This window comes from Mesocricetus auratus, unplaced genomic scaffold, assembly GCF_017639785.1.
Source record: "Mesocricetus auratus isolate SY011 unplaced genomic scaffold, BCM_Maur_2.0 Super-Scaffold_100014, whole genome shotgun sequence".
In the NCBI taxonomy this organism is placed as follows: Eukaryota; Metazoa; Chordata; class Mammalia; order Rodentia; family Cricetidae; genus Mesocricetus; species Mesocricetus auratus.
In genome coordinates this window covers 49,761,120-49,778,353 of record NW_024429197.1, presented here as the reverse complement: position 1 = coordinate 49,778,353, position 17,234 = coordinate 49,761,120, and the positions used below count along the sequence as shown (strand labels likewise).

At 41.0% G+C, this 17,234-nt stretch overlaps 1 protein-coding gene and 3 pseudogenes across 1 annotated transcript; 3 read left to right on the top strand and 1 right to left on the bottom strand.

Annotated features, from left to right (window-relative positions):
* Positions 1 to 2,223: 2,223 nt before the first annotated feature.
* Positions 2,224 to 6,061, bottom strand: LOC121144124 (annotated as a pseudogene).
* A 1,559-nt stretch (positions 6,062 to 7,620) lies between these two features.
* LOC121144097 (interferon alpha-12-like) lies at positions 7,621 to 8,387 on the top strand. Its single transcript, XM_040757440.1, has one exon. The coding sequence runs from the start codon at positions 7,668 to 7,670 to the stop codon at positions 8,238 to 8,240; it is 573 nt and encodes a 190-aa protein (XP_040613374.1). The 5' UTR covers positions 7,621 to 7,667; the 3' UTR covers positions 8,241 to 8,387.
* Positions 8,388 to 13,591: 5,204 nt separating this feature from the next.
* Positions 13,592 to 14,164, top strand: LOC121144096 (annotated as a pseudogene).
* A 2,246-nt stretch (positions 14,165 to 16,410) lies between these two features.
* LOC101837159 lies at positions 16,411 to 17,129 on the top strand (annotated as a pseudogene).
* The last annotated feature ends 105 nt before the right edge of the window (positions 17,130 to 17,234 follow it).

Here is a 17,234-nt window from a genome sequence, read left to right as displayed (position 1 = left end):
TTTACCACCCTCTGATTTCCCTGACTCTGAAACTTAGTATTCTTCTCTCTTTAAACACTGAAGGAAACTAATATCAGCGAAATTATATACCACAGCATAATAACAGTACACTATAATAACTACCCATCCTGTATACCACTGACAAATGCCCTGATAAGAAATCTTGCCATCAAACCATTCATCGTAGCCTTAAAAAACATACCTTGGAATACATCTTGGCAGGGATTTGAAATGTGTAAAAAAAAAAACCAAATCATTTAAAACCCCATTCTTGCCTTCCAATGTCATTGTCATCCTGTTTGTAAAATTGATTTGTATGGTTGCTGAACACACAGTTTTTGTACTGTGAAACACATAGCAATATTTTCACAAATAAATGTAAAAATGCAAAAAAGCCTTTACGTTCTCTACCTCTAAACATTCTTTTAGTAATCAGTTGTAAACTCAGGGAGACAATCCTGAATGGTTTGATTTTATCATACATATACTCATCCATCATCTCTCATCAACACTTTTACCTTAAGTGAGAGGCTGGGGAAAGTAGGATACACACATTAGCTTCCAATGTAAGGTTACCATGATCTTAAGAAAATTATTTGCTTTTCTGCTTAGTTTAACAGTATTTGTAAAGAACAATGCTTTCATGTCAAATCTTGTGTGCAGAATTAAGGTGAAACTGTCACAACAAATATATCCATCTGCGCAGGTAGGCAGCACTGAATTTAACATCCAATTTCCCTCTATTTCAGTGAGACAGACATCATCATGTTAACCTGAGAATGCACTGCAAAAATCTGTCTTAAGTTTTAGACTAGGATATTTTATGCTGAGACTATGATTGAGAGAATCCTTCACATTGTGTCTGATCCAGAGAAAGGATTTGCACATGTTTATAACCACTCAGTGTAAATGTATGAACCCACCAGTCAAATGCATCTGTGAAAATAATCTTTGTATGTGCATAGGGTTTCATACAAATATTGACCCACACACTGCTTCTCACGAACTCCAAAATTCATTTTCTACACGGTGACCAGCCTGGCATCTCTTAGTTTATAGTCAGCTAATGAAAAAAGAAGATTCTCTGATGAAGTTGGGAGATGCAATAATCCATCAGAAGTACACCTGTGATTTGAAGTCAGGTGTTAAAAACCTCCACTATGACTCGTCTTTTCCATTGTGTTTCTGCTATTTACAACTTCCTGTTCCATAACTGTTTTGATACTGACATTGTTGGAGTAGCATTACTGAAATTTTGGTTGTGAGCAAGTTGACTTTGTAGATGACTTTCAAAAACATAATTAGTTTCATATCATATTAATTATATGTCTAAGGACTGTAGGATTTCAAATACAAACATTGCTATCAGTATTGCTATTGTTTCCCCCACTTGAATGACAGGTCACTTTTCTTGGTTTCACTCAAGTGGGATCATATTTTTTGATTCACTGCCACACACCAACATTAAAAATTCCTTTCTAGGAAAGTAGAAAAGAGAAGCAAAACTTTGAAAGTAAAGAAAAAGTATATGAGAATGACATTACCTTCTTGTTTTACTCTCTCTCTCTTCACTGTGAAGTAAATATGATGAAAGGATTAAGTGTTAGGCATCCACCATTATACTACCACCTCAATAGTAAAGTTAAAAGAAAAATGATACACAGTTTAAGAGTGGAAATTTCTTCTTTCTGACAGAGTAACCTGAACATATCTGCCACTCATTTTTGCATTTAGACAAAGGAAGAAGGGAAGGGAAAATTACTAAAATCAAGTTTACCAGATGACTAAAAAACAAGCAAGGGTATGCATCAGTGTGTCCTGTATATTCACCTAATAATTCATGTGTAGCAACCACTCAATGATTAAATGTGGATAGTATTTGGTTAAAGAGGACATAATTCTCAACTAAAAATTATATTCAGACAAACTACATTTCCCCATCAATATAGAAAACCCAATGCTTTTTTATAGTATCTGGGACTCCTTGACACTCTAATACCTGACAAGGTGAATCACATCTGAAAACAAAACCCTGTCACATGATCAACTAGAGATAGAAGCAGTATTCTTCTAGGATTTATGAAACTTAAAACAAGAGGATCTGACTTATTGTTTGTGTTCTGATGTCATTCTTGTAAGGCTTCTCTCATGGAGTAAGGTTCAAGAAGGAGGGCAGAGAATGTGATTTCACTGTGCAGCAGAGAGTGTTAATGAATTTGAGAGCTACTGAGTAAGTCCTATGGTACTGGAGAAGTAATACCATCCTGGGTTCAGACTCTGCACACACATACACATCAAGGAGGAACCAGCAGGGAGGATCTGGCTGATTGTCACAGGTTGAAGAACACTGCAGTCTTCACTACAAAGGTGGTGGGTAAAAGGGGGATGTCTATACTGATCCTCACTTTGAGGGATCAGGGAAGCACAGAAAGGTGGCCCACAGGAATTTGTTATGGAGAGGGAGAAAGTCAGAGAACCCTTTTGGCTGTAATGATTCACCTAGGAGAATAAAAAGAAAGCACACCGTCTGCTTCTCCATTCTGAAGAGAATGTGCTATGAAGGTTCTGTGCAATATCTGCCCAATTATGGAAGCCCAAGGGGCCATGAAGCATCATTTTCCACTTAAAGTAAGCAAGTAAGCTAGATTCTAACTGTTGTCCCTTGAAGAGAAATGCTGATACATGTTAAATGAATTAAATAGCTATCTGTGTGTGCTTTCATGCATGCCACATGTGGGTGCAAGTGTGTGTGTGTGTGTGTGTGTGTGTGTGTGTGTGTTTTGCAGACACAATGCACATGGGGAAGTCAGATGACAATTATCAGGCATCAGTTAATCTCCTTCCATCGTGGTTCCAGGAAGAAAATCAGTTCATATTTCAACCCACCAAACCATTGTGATACTGCAAAATGGAAATCTTTGCATGAACCACTCAAACAAAATGCAGATATGGTATCTAATATATAAATAAAGCCAATTTGAAGAAATTAAATTTTAATTTTGAGATACTTGAAAGATTTTAAAACATACCATTTTACTGGTTTTCTTTTTTTAAAATTATTTCCTCATGTAATACATCCTATACTTCTCCTATCCCCTCCCTCATATTGACTCTCCTCCTTTTCTCTTCAGAAAATGGAAGTCCTTCCAGGGATATCAACCAGAGCAGGGCATAACAAGTTACAATAAGGCTAGGCACAAATCCCCATATGAGGGCTGAGCAAGGCAATGAGGTAAGAGGGAAAAGGTTCCAAGAACAGACAAAAGAATCAGAGACAATACCCATTCCAATTGTTAAGAGTCCTCCCAAAAAACCAAGCTAACAAGAATAACATATTTGCAGAGGAATTTGTAAAGACCCATCAAGGCCCTGCAATTGCCATTACAATCTCTGTGAGCTCCCATGAGACCTGTATAGTTTATTGTGTGTGCTGTCTTCTCCTGTTATCCTTGACCTCTCTGGATCTTACAATCCTTCTTCCCCTTCTTCTGAGGGGTTACCTAGTGTTTTCAACTTCTATTAAAAATTTGAATCTTAATTCACCTAATAATATTAATAAAATGAATATCACCTGAAAATTTTAATCCTAAAATTAAATCTGGAAGCAGTTAATGTAATATTTTGAAATAGTTGCTGAAAATTAATTTAGGAAAGAACTCAAATAGCTTTCATGTCTCCTTGGACAAATTAAAAAGATTGCGAATCATACTTTAGCCACATGTTATAGGTAGGCATGTTAAAAGTATTCAGTTATAGGAGAAACAGTCTTTAATAGAGTATAGAAGTTAAACTTTATTTATATATTTTCATGACTTTTTAGTGTGCCGCATTGGAGAGATTTAAATATTAATATATAATGTATTTACATTTACACTTCAATATACAGATCAATCTTTAAAGGCACAAGTTACCATTGATCTTTTTTTTTTAATTTATAAAACAAAGTCTTTCTAAGTAGCACTGGCTGTCTTGGACCTCACTACACACAAAAGATATTCTCAAGATTCCTCATTTTGCAGTCCTTTTACAAAGTTTCTCATGTCGGGGTGAACCACAACCATGAAATACTTTATTGGTTTTTCATAACTGTAATTTCTGTACTGATATGAATCATAATGTAAATATATAACATGCAGGGGAGGTTCCCGCTGCATCAGACAGGCTTACAGGTCATTGAGCTGCGGGTGGAGGCTAGTGCAGAATGTGTCTAGGAAGGCTGTCTCCCAAGCAGCAGATGAGTCCTTGGAGCTGAAGAGGATCAGGACCTGCTGGGTCAGCTCCTGCAGGACAGGGATGGCTTGAGCCTTCTGGATCTGCTGGGCATCCACCTTCTCCAGAGGGAATGCAAAGTTCTTTCTGTCCTTCAGGCAGGAGAGAGGGGAGAGTCTCCTCATTTGTGTCAGGAGTGTCAAGGCTCTCTTGTTCCTGAGGTTATGAGTCTGAAGCAGGTCACATCCTAGAGAGCAGGTTGATAACTCATCCCCACCAGGACTGTCAATAAGTACAGGCCCTGGCTATTGTGAATTTTCCAGGTGTTGCTTGGTCCTCTAGGTCCTGTGGTCCTGAATTTCTTAATCTTGGTTCCTTCAAGGTCATCTTGTGTGAATATGTCATAAATAGGGAAAACACTAATTTCCATTTTAATGCCTATAACATGTTTCCTAATTCTCTTGTCTTTCTCACATTAATTCTCTGTCTCTGGGCATTTTTTCAATCATTTTTGCTGTTTTATGTTTACAGTTGATATGAGTGTTCATGAGTTTTAAGTCAGATGTCAATGGCCAGTTACTATCTCAGTCACTCCCTCCTTTACTTCTGTGACTGGTTCTCTCATTTAATCTAGGGTTTATCATTGCAGTTAGGTAGACTGACCATGAGGCACTAGAAGCCTGTTGGTGTCTCCTCCCAAATTTAGAGTACAAGCAGGTGCTTCTATGCCGGCTTTTACATGAGTGCTGAGAAACTCAAGCCTGTGCTGACATGACATGACACCACTTCCTTCCTTTCACTTTCAAGTGGCATCACAATTTCAGTTCAATACCACAAAGCAATGTCAGTATCTTCTCTCTAGGAAAGAGGAAAATGGAAATAAAACGTTCAATTCAATGAAAATTCAAAAGAAAGGCCATCCACCATGAAGCTACCATACCAATAGAATAATGAAATGAAAAATTATGCACAATGGATGTACTGAAATTCTTCTATCTGATACCCCAAGGCTCTCCACTATTCAGGTTTCAACTGAACAAAGGCAGAGTGGGTGTCTTTTTATTTTAGTGCTAAAGCAAAAATGGATAAATATCTGAAGGTGAAAATTTCTAGATAACGAATAGCCAATTGGAGGTACTGCTATCAGTGTCTCTTGTGTTTTGTATTTCTACCTAAAAACTTTAGGGGCAGCAAGCAGTCAGTGATTAAACATTGATCACAAAAACATTTTTTGCAAACACAACAAATGCATTTCTATTACAAGTGTCCTCAGGACAAACTGGAATGTTTACATCACTACAGACCTAAGAGTCTTCTGCAATTAACATCTTGGTAACTAGACACTTGATCCATGGTAATGTAGTCACTGCTGAGAACAAAATCCTTTCCAATGAAGCCACTAAAATTAGAGCAGCAATCTTCTAGGATTTTTGATGCTGAAAACAAGCAAACACCATATCATGTGTTAGTGAGTGTTGAAGCCATCAAGATACGGTGAGCACACTCAGCGAGTGGGGACAAGAGGAGGACCAAGGACATTGTGTCACTATACAGCAAAGATGGCAAGTAGACTCAAACACCAATGACTAAGTCACAGGACCCTTGGAGAAATGCTAGCAACTAAAGTTCAGAGTCTCTAAACTCATCCCCACCCAGAAAAATCTGCCTTCTGTGTTTGTGTAATTGTTATCTGTCCACAAACACCACTGATTGTGGACAGAAAGGGAGATGTCTACACTGATGTCGTGACTTTAAATATTTTTAAATTAATTTTATTTAAGTTAAAAACAATCTTACTTTACATATCAATCCCAGTTCCCTCTCCCGCCCATCCTCTCATTACCTCCACCATTTCCCCATCTCACTTCCCATCCATTCCTCAGGGAAGGTGGGGCATTCCACAGAGGAATCATCAAAGTCTGTCACATCATTTGGGGCAGGGCCTAAGCCCTCCCCCATATATCTAGGCTGAGAGATATCCCTCCATAGAGATTGGATCCCAAAACCCATTCATGCACTAGGGATAAATACTGGTTCCATGGCCAGCAGCCCCACAGACTGCACAGGCCTCCTAACTGATGCTCACGCTCAGGGGGCCTGGTTTGGTCATATGCAGATTCTGTGAGATCCCACTTGGTCAGATCAGCTGTTTCTGTGGGTTTCCCCAGCGTGATCTTGACCCTTTTGTTCATCACTCTTCCCTCTCTACAACTGGATTCCAGGAGTTCAGCTCGTGCTTAACTGTGGATCTCTGCTTCTGCTTCCATCAGCTGTTGAATTGAAGGCCATACTTTCAGGGATCATTTCTACAGTTCCTTTAAGGGCAGAAGAAATAACAGGGCAAAGTGTAAAACTGAAACTTTCAGAAGAAAGCTGTACTTGATAAAGTTTATGGCAGTTTATACACATATATGTGTGTGTTTGCATGTGTGTGTAAAGGAGAGAGAAAGAGAAAGCATGTATTGTGTTTGTGCGAGTGTGAGTCTGACACCAAGTTCTTTCCATAGCAAGCATGAGGTATGAGAGGACACCTCACAGAAATCAGTTTTACACACACCACGGGTTCAGGGGATCAATACCAATTTGACAACCTTCATTAGGAAACTATACAGATTGTGCCATAATGACCCATGGACAATCATTAAATAAATACCTAATACACACTGTAAACAAAATTTGATTTTTCATATAATTTAACATTAGTCCAATTTTTGACAACTAGAATAAACTTGCTAAACTTTTAAAACTATATATTTATTTTACATCCAGATTACAGGATCCCCTCACTTATCGCTTGTCAAGTCCTTCCCAGCAACTCCCTTTGAACCCATCCCCAAATCCTACTCTTCCCTTTCTATTTACCAAAAGGCAAGCCTCCCATAGATAGAAACAAGAAATGGCACATAATTCATTTTACTTAAATGAACAGATACATGATTCTGACTTGTACCTTTGCATCAAATATCATTAGTGTACACTTAGAAAACATAATTTGCAACAAAATTTACATTACAATTTCACTAACTATATGAAGAAATAAATACAACCCATAAAATTCCATTGCACCATTAATTTAAAATAACTCTTCAGTAAAGTTTTTAGATGAAAGCTTTCATTCTTTACATATGAGTAATTTCACAAAATGTAAGGTGTATCTGTGCTATAATACTCAGTGATAATCTGTCAATAAAATAAAATCTAGAGAAGCTCTGCTAAGGGAAGCAGTGAAATTAGAGAAATCATGAAAACAAAAATGGCTGAAAAAAAGACAGGCACTAGCAGAGAATGACTAAAAGAAAGTGAAAGGGACATGGGAAAGTAATGGGAGGAAAATTAGAAAATGGAAACTGGTGCTTTCTACTATTTAAGACATGCTCACAGCATGGTCTTCAGAAACGCTAAAGAGGAAGGTTCAGGACCAACAGCCCATAGGACAAGCAGCATCTCCACCATCCCCAATGTCAAGGCCCTGTGCTTTCCTGATGGCCCTGGTGGTGATGAGCTACTGGTCAACCTGCTCTCTGGGATGTGACTTCCCTCAGACTCATAACCTCAGGAACAAGAGAGCCTTGACACTCCTGACACAAATGAGGAGACTCTCCCCTCTCTCCTGCCTGAAGGACAGAAAGGACTTTGCATTCCCTCTGGAGAAGGTGGATGCCCAGCAGATCCAGAAGGCTCAAGCCATCCCTGTCCTGCAGGAGCTGACCCAGCAGGTCCTGATCCTCTTCAGCTCCAAGGACTCATCTGCTGCTTGGGAGACAGCCCTCCTAGACACATTCTGCAGTGGCCTGCACCAGCAGCTCAGTGACCTGCAAGCCTGTCTGATGCAGCAGGTGGGGGAGCAGGAACCTGCCCTGAGCCAGGAAGACTCCCTGGTGGCAGTGAGGAAATACTTCCAGAGGATCACTGTGTACCTGAGAGAGAAGAACCACAGCCCCTGTGCCTGGGAGGTGGTCAGAGCAGAAGTCTGGAGAGCCCTGTCTTCCTCAGCCAACTTGCTGGCAAGATTGAGTGAGGAGGAGGAGTAAGTCCTGATCAAAGTGGAGAGGACTCTCCTGGACTAGGACACTGCACCTCACTGCTCAGATCCTGCTCTGTCAAGGATGTCACTCATTTTGACATCAATCAAATATTTCATCAGTTATGTATTGTATAGACATTATCTTCTAGATTCATGGAGTTTTTATTTATGTGTATAAATATTTATTTAAGTATAAATATTTAAGTATAAAATTTAAGTTGTAATACCATGTGAAAATTACATTTTGCTTAATATAATAAACCTGTATTCTATATATAATAAAATTATTTTTCTATGTCACTAAGTATTACATCAATTTTGTATGTGTCCATTGTTTTTATACTTTCAGTACTCTAAATTTCATTAAAACTGACACATAGAAATTGAACACTATAGGGCACATTTTGTGCTGATTAGTTTTATGTCTTCTAAATGCAAGGTAACCTCATTCGAGTGGAGTGAGTATCCTTTAAGCAATGCCTCCATGTGATGCATAGTCAATAAACCCTATAGGACATTTTGTTAACTAATGCTTGAAGGGGAAAGCCCTGGCCCATTGTGGGAGCGTCCATCCCTGAGCTGATGGTCCTAATCTGTACGAAAGCCGGCTGAGCCATCCATGAGGAGCAAGCAGCACCTTTCCATGGCTTCCACATCAGGTCCTGCCCTTTCTGAGTTTTTGTTCTGCCCTCCTTTGACGATAAACACTGCTGTGGAAGAACGTGTAAGCCAGATTGGTTTAACTAAGTTGTAAGTTGGTACCAAGATTATGGGGGTAACTCTGTGGCAGACCTGACCACATGTTTAGGGAAGGACTGTGCAAAGACTTTGGAGCATTGGGCAAGAAAAGCCCTTGAATGTTCATAGCTTGGTGATCTGTTCCATGGGAGCTTGGAAGATAAGAATGTTGAGAGCAAACACACAGGCAATATAGGCCTAATTGAAAGATTTCAGAGGGAAGTTTGAGAATCTGCTAATGACTCCATCAGAGCCTTTAGCTATGTGATTAAGGAGAGTAAAAAAAGGTCACGTGTGCCCCCCAACAATAAAAAAGAAAGGAAGAAAAGAAGAAAGGAAGGGAGGAAGGAAGGAAGGAAAAAGAGCGAACCAGGTGCCCTCTGGGAGGCGGCCTGACAGGTAACAGGGCCAGCACAAGGAGGCAAGCATGCTCAGCTGCCCAGACTCACTCAGCCTTAGAGGAAACAAACCCGTGTCAGCACCTAGCCACAGGAACAATAAGAACAGATTGCAAAACTGGATTATGATAACAGTTCAGCGGTGATTAATTCACAGACCACAGGGACATTATGGAAGTCAGGACCCGCTAAATGTCCCAAAATTTGTCCCAGTGAACAAGAGAACCGAACATCAAAGGAAAATTGGTTGACCTCATAACCTTGAGAGGATCAAGAACGAGGTGGACAAGCAGGAAAGACACACAGCCTCCTTTCAGGCAAAGACCCCCAGAGGCCGTGAGCCCTGGATGGAAGGACACTTGGAGAAAAAGTCTGACCCTACAAGGAACCTGGGACTGTCAGGCAAAGAGGCCAGAATCAGAGAGGCCACCGCTGCTGGGGACCGCTTCTGGGGACCCAGGGTGGTATAAGAAGGACTTGAGCCACCACCACCCCTCCATTTGACCCATGCAGCATGCATAGTAGACACCAAAGTACCTGTTAGTCTGCTGCTGCAATCTCTTACACAGAGACCGTTCTCAAACACAACACCCTCTCCAGGACACACACGCCAACTTGCCTGGAGTCTGGCCACTCTGGCCGGCTGATGACAGGCAATTCGCAGCCCTTGTCAGCGAGCTCCGGGAGACCAGGCGTGTTGTAGAAAATTGCTACCGCTAGGTGTCGCCCAACAACCCTTTTGATCCCATCGTCCAAGGAACCAACACAGATTGCACAGGCGGCTCCCGCACTCCAGTGGGCTCCCCGCTCAGGAGGATCCTCCCATGCAGGGGTGGGGACACAAATGCACAAAAGGGCTGGGTACTCACCCCCTCGCCCGAGTGGCACAAACGCTGGCTCTTACCATGCTGGGGCTTAGTAAACTCGAGCTGCACTCGGCCGGCCTACCCCCCTCAACTGAAGCAAAAGTATGACGGGAAGCTATGAAAACTGGCAAGTCACTCTTAGAGGGAGGCTCAGGTCAAAGAGTGTCACTGACTATTCGGTTACAAAACTATGTGCAGCCAGGGGCTGGCACAATTAAGGGATGTGAGATTCGGTGAGAGGGAGGGAGGCGGTGATGGAGTTTGTGCCATTTAGAGCCATTCAGGTAGAGTGTAGCTGTGTGTCTCATCCCTGGGCAAACTGTTCCTTTGCACTGTTCCTCATATCTCTTTTTGTGTTAGTGTCCTGCTGTTTTGATTACTATAACTCTGTAGAGTATGCATTCAGGTGTTGTAATAACGCCACAACTGCACTTTGTGCTTCCATGTAATCTGATGATTTTCATTTCTAGTTCTGAGTGCAATGTTGCTAAATTTTCATCGGAACTCCATTAAACATTAGGTCTCTTTTGATATGCAGTCATTTACATGTTATAAACTCTTTTATTTCATGAGGGTAGGATTTCCCGAGTACTATACTGAATGATACTAACATTACTGCTATTGCTTCCCATCTAATAGCAAAAGTCACTTCCTCTCTTTTTGCTTTCGTAACAGTTGATGTCACGACTGGGTTTTGCATTCTAGGAAAGTAGAAACTACAAAAGTAAATAAGTAAGAAAGCAGTTAAGTAAGCAAACAAATAAATGGTAAACGTCATAAAAATTAAACAGAACTGATGCTATCCAATTGTGTCATTTTACTGCATAACTTCATTAGGGAGTAAATACAAGGAAATGCAGGCAGAATCCACCGTTAAGTGAACATCTCCAAAATACAGTAAAATTAAAGTGAAAATTTATGAATAATTTGAGGACATAAATCTCTTCTTCTCTGATCTCTACCATGCAGTTTTGAGTTGAATGGAGATGGGGATGCAAAGACTCTTAATTACTTACTGTATTCAAACTGGATAAACAACTTTAGGTTTGGTACCCACATAACTGTAACCAAATGCTCAGCCATCAGTGTCTTGTAGTTCAATCTAGTCATTTCAAACACTCAAGTACTCAATGATTAAGTGTCCATCATAGAAAAGTATTTGACAGTAATTATCTACTATGAATGAAATTAAGACAAACAAAAAAATCTTCAGTATAGGCAGCTCAAGTTATTGCTGTCAATATTGCTGGGAATACTTAGTACTCTGATCCCTAGAAATGTGAGTCATGACTGAAAACCAAAGCCCTTCACATGAACACACTAAGAGAAGTAACCGTCTAGCATTTAGAATGGTGAAAAACCAAGCAAACACCATATCCAGTATGAGAGCTGAAGTCATCAGGATGTGGTGAGCACACTCTCAAGGGCTGTGGGACAAGAGAAGGATGGAAGGTATTGTGTCACTGTGCAGCAGAGAGTGTGGGTATACTCAAAAGCCACTGAGTGAGTCACATGGTACTTGGAAAATGACATCACATTGGCATTAGACTGTCCACACACAGACCAAGAAGAAACCAGCATTCAGGGTAGGGGTACTTGTTACAGGTTGAAGAACACTGTAGACCTTGGTGCTCAAATGGCAGACAGAAAGGGAGATACCTGCATTAGTCCTGACTTTGAGGAGCAGTGAGGCACAACCCCACGGCCTTCAAGAATCGGTTCCTGAGAGAGAGAATTATTAGCGAAGCTCTGTCTACTGCAATGAGTCACCCATGGGAATAATCGGAAAAAGATCATCTGCATCTTCATTCCGAAGAGCCTTTATGCTATGAAGGCTCTGCTCGGTCTCTATGAAGTAAAGGAAACTCATAGAGGTGAGAGAGCATCATGTCCAGTAAGCAAGGGAAACTACAGGGTGTGGAATGCAGCTAAAAATTCCGTTATTCAGTGTATTTTTTCATACGTGTATGCACTTTGACATCCTACCACAGATCTTTCTCATTGGAACAAAGCTTTCTATTTATATTTAATGTACTTACTGGGAAATTAACATTTTATTTCAAACAATATCCGAGTCTTGTGTTTCAGGCCACAGAAAGAACACACAAATGAATCATTAAAAACACTATGGAGAAAAGTTGTGAAAACGAAAATGTTTGAAATAGTCTTTCTGACTGCTTTGTCATCTCAAATATTTCCATGCGTCTATGGTCACTTTGAAAAGATGCTGGTTCCTACTTCAGAGACATTTCTTTAGGAACAGAGAGCACGTAATTTAACCTCATGATGCTTGTGGATGTTAAATGCATTCATCTATGGGAGCAACAGACTTAACAGAGGACAGGCTTTATACTTCAGCTATTTCTTTGTTTATATATTTCCTATACTGTTAATGTACAATATCTGTAACATTTGTGTGTTTAGCTATAATGTACTCATCTTTACATTTCAATAAATGTAAATGTAATGTGTTTGAGCATTCTTTTCTTTTCTTTTTTACTATTTTGGAAAGTTTCTCTACATGTCTATTGCTGTCCTCGAACAAAACATGTAGACCATGTCTACTTTCAACACAGAAATCAGTGTTCCTCTGTCTCCCAAATGTTAAGAAAAAAGATATGGGTAATTACACCTGACCTGATTTATATTTTTTGTTACTGTGTGTTTGGTGGAAGATATACAGATGTTTGTGTGTTTGCATTTGCGTGTCCATTTTCATACATGTTGAAGAAATGTCAATATCCAGTTGCTAACTCAGTCACTGCCTGCCTTGGTTTCTGTGAGAGGTTCTCTCCCTTAAGCTAGGGATCCACATTGCAGTTAGATTGGGTGAGCTAGGATCTCGAGGGACATGTCTGTGCCACATCCCAATTTTCAGGAGTCCAGGTATGTGCTATAATGACTGAATTTTCAAGGGTGCTATGAAACCAAACTCATAATCATACTTGTGCTGTAAGAGTGTTGATGACTGAGTCATTCATCACATTTTAAGTGAACATTTTTCATGAAATTCTTTTTATTCTTTAAATTAGGTGAGTAAATTTCATATATTAGATGTACTGTATATACTAAAAATAATGAAAATCATTTAGGAGAACTCTAAAATGGTTAGTTGAGGGGAGCAGGAAAAGTTGATACAACAATGAAAACAAAAATGGTTGAGAAAAATGTCCAGACCCAACAAGTGAATGATGCAAATGAAAAGAGAATGGGGAAGTAAGAGTAGACTTCAGAAAATGGAAACTAGTTCTTTCTCTTAATTTAGACACATGTACACAGCATGGTCTTCAGAGACCCTAGATGAATGTTTCAGAACTACACAGCCCAGAGGACCAGGAGCAGCTGCAGCATCCACAATGACTAGACCCTGTGCTTTCCTGATGGCCCTGGTGGTGATGAGCTACTGGTCAACCTACTCTCTGGGATGTGACCTGCCTCAGACTCATAACCTCAGGAACAAGAGAGCCTTGACAATCCTGTCACAAATGAGAAGACTCTCCCCTCTCTCCTGACTGAAGGATAGAAAGGACTTTGCATTCCCTCTGGAGAAGGTGGATGCCCAGCAGATCCAGAAGGCTCAAGCCATCCCTGTCCTGCAGGAACTGACCCAGCAGATCCTGATCCTCTTCAGCTCAAAGGACTCATCTGCTGCTTGGGAGACAGCCCTCTTAGACACATTCTGCAGTGGCCTGCACCAGCAGCTCAGTGACCTGCAAACCTGTCTGATGCAGCAGGTTGGGGAGCAGGAACCTGCCCTGAGCCAGGAAGACTCCCTGATGGCAGTGAGGAAATACTTCCACAGGATCACTGTGTACCTGAGAGAGAAGAACCACAGCCCTTGTGCCTGGGAGGTGGTCAGAGCAGACGTCTGGAGAGCCCTGTCTTCCTCAGCCAACTTGCTGGCAAGATTGAGTGAGGAGGAGGAGTAAATCCTGAGCAAAGTGGAGAGGACTCTCCTGGACTAGGACACTATATCTCACTGCATAAATTCTCCTATAAAACCTGTCATTTATTTTGCATTAATTCAATCAACCTGTCTTGACATTTCAGCAAAACTGAACAAATTTTTTCTATATGTAAAGGCATTTATTCCTGTATCCATTAGGGTGTATTTATGAGTGTATTATTTATTTTAATATTTATATATTTAAGTTAAGTTAAATCTTGTAGTATATCTTTTACTTTCCTTAATGTAGTAAACCATCATATACTGAATTAAATTATTTTGTATTCTACTAAATTTTGCTGAATATAATACTTTTGATTTGTTAAGTCTGTATTTTTTCAAAAAATTTTCCAGGCTTTTCAAATTGATACTCTGCACCATATAAATTATATAAATGAACACAGTGTTGAAAAATTACCCTGGAGACATATGTATTCTACATAGTGTTCAGACAAACCCCAAATCTGTTGCTTACTTCTCTCCAGTATATAGTCTTCTGGATGTGCCACCAGCATGCTGAGCAGTGGAAAGCCAGAGACTCTTGCTCCTGTCACATTGTGACTTAGTCCTCTTTGACCTAATCATCCCCAGAGACCTCCTCCCTCTGGTCTCCTTGACTCTGGTACTTCTCACCTACTCTCAACTCCTGTGAGTTTAACAGTTTGGGGTTCCAAATACTAGTGGGATGACATACAGTGTTTAAAGTTAGATCACAGAAAATTGACTATCCTGCCTGAATACCACAGACAAACGTACCAGGAAAAAGTCAGGAAATCAACCCCATTCGTGATGCCCTCATGAAATATATCTTGAAATAAAGCACACCGGGCAGTGAAATCCTCTAAAAGCCAATCATTCGAAACAGCACTATTCCTTCTCAATTGCATGGATTTTCTCCTCCTCCTCCTCCTCCTCCTCCTCCTCCTCCTCCTCCTCCTTTTTTTTCCTTCTCTGTCTTAGTCCTTCTAGTTGTGCATGGATACAGGGCCATCTCCTGCAGCTTGCCTAGCCCCTCTCAGGGGCCCCAACCCTGATGATAACTGAATATCTCTCTCCCAGCAGCCGCCAGTTCTCATAGTTCCTCAGCGAGAGGTGTATTTGCCTCCTTTTCCCCATTGGGATTTTGTGTGGCGTGGTCTTGTTCATTCAGTCACAGTCTCTCTCAGTTCATTTATGCAGCTGCCCTGTTGGGTCCAAGACCCCTGCTCTGCTGCAGTCATCCACTGCCTCTGGCCTCACAGCTCTTCTGCTCCCTCTTCTACAATGGTCATTGGGGTTGGGAAGTCAGCCCTTTGTTTTCTGCTCATTGATCAGTTGTGGGTCTCTGTGTTTATTGTCATCAATTGCAAGAGGCTTGCGTGGTAAGGGGTAGTAATCCTGCAGTAACACTGTCTTAGATGTATAGCTGTCATTTGAATTCATGTATTTTGACACTACAAATACAACACTGTTTTTATTCTTTTGTATCTTCATGTTTTCATATGTATTTTAAAAGTGATCTTCTGGGAGATACATAACTTAAATTTTGATTTTGATTCTGTGATGGTTTGAATAGGAATGGTCCCATAAACTCGTGTGTTTGAATGCTTGGCCATAGGGAGTGGCACTATTAGGTTTTGTTGGAGTAGGTGTGGCCTTGCTGTAGGAAATGTGTCACTATGGAGGTGGGCTTTGAGATCTTACATACTCGAGCTAGGCCTAGTATGCCAGTCTCCTTCTGCTGCCTATGGATTAAGGTGTAGAATCCTCAGCTCCTTCTCCATTACCATGTCTGCCTGCATGCTGCCATGTTTCCTACCATGGTGGTAATGGACTACTCATCTGAGACTGTGAGCTAGCCCCAGTTAAAGGCTTTCCTTTTTAAGAGTTGCTGTGGTCATGGTTTCTCTTCACAGCAATAGAAACCCTAACTAAGACAGGGACCATGCTCCTTCAAACAACCACAAATCACATCATATGTGTAAAATACGTATTGAAGTAGCCGATTATATAATTGTCAAGAAATAAAAATGGATAAGGTTAACATAGTTCATGTTATATTGTATTTTCAGGTTTATAGGAAGAAAAACATAAAACTGTATTATTCATGCAATTCTATTTATACAAACCACTACAAAAATAATGTATGGTCACTCACAAAAAGAAAATGTTAGTCAGGGGCTACTCCTGGGCTAACTGGGTATGCTACATGTGGTGTTATACTGTGCACCTTTTGAACTGTGCCTGGCCATGGATACCCAGGCAGCAGGACCATACAGCTTCCTATGGTGCATGACTGAGGCAGCCTGCTATCTGCAGGGCTCCCCAGATCCCCAGAGCCTGAGTCCTGGGGACCAGAGAAAAGGAGAAGCAGGATGTGGTGTGTGACCTGGCAACTGGCACCATGACCTTGTTCAGTGGAGCCTCGTGCTCTTCTTCCCATTAAGCATGGTCCTGGCCATGCTGCCCCTCCTGCTGCAGATCCAGTAGAATGTCACACAATGCCCCAATGAGGTAATCTCCAACATCTCCTCTGCCTGGGGGTGGCCTCGTGCCGCACGGCAGCCACTGTTGTTGGCCTACTGTACCCTTGTAGTGACAGTCACCTGGAAGAACCACATAAGTGAGCCAGCATCATGCACTCTATTGTAGTGTTCGTTGGCATCAACCATACCCATGCTAAACTGGATTATGCAAATAATGTTCAGCTGTTCTTGACTTTAACAACCCTGTCTTTGGGCCTGTGGTGTGTTTGATTGTTCTCAAAAAGTGGCCTTGGGCTTGTCATTGCCATTGCCTTCTTAACTATGCTGATCACCCAGTTTCTTGGGAGTCATGGTGTCTACCAGTACACATCCCCAGATTTCCTCTGTTCCTTCTTGGCTCCCATGTGTATTGTTTTGTCAGGAGTGAGAAACATAGGGCAACAGTTATCTGTGTGTGTTCCGGAAAAGTTTCACAGTGACTGAGCTTCAGGGCATGATTCAGAGCAGCAACAGGATGCGGAGACACTGGTCCCGGTGTGATGAAACTATCTTTTCCATTAATGTTCCATTTAGACCGCGCTGACGATG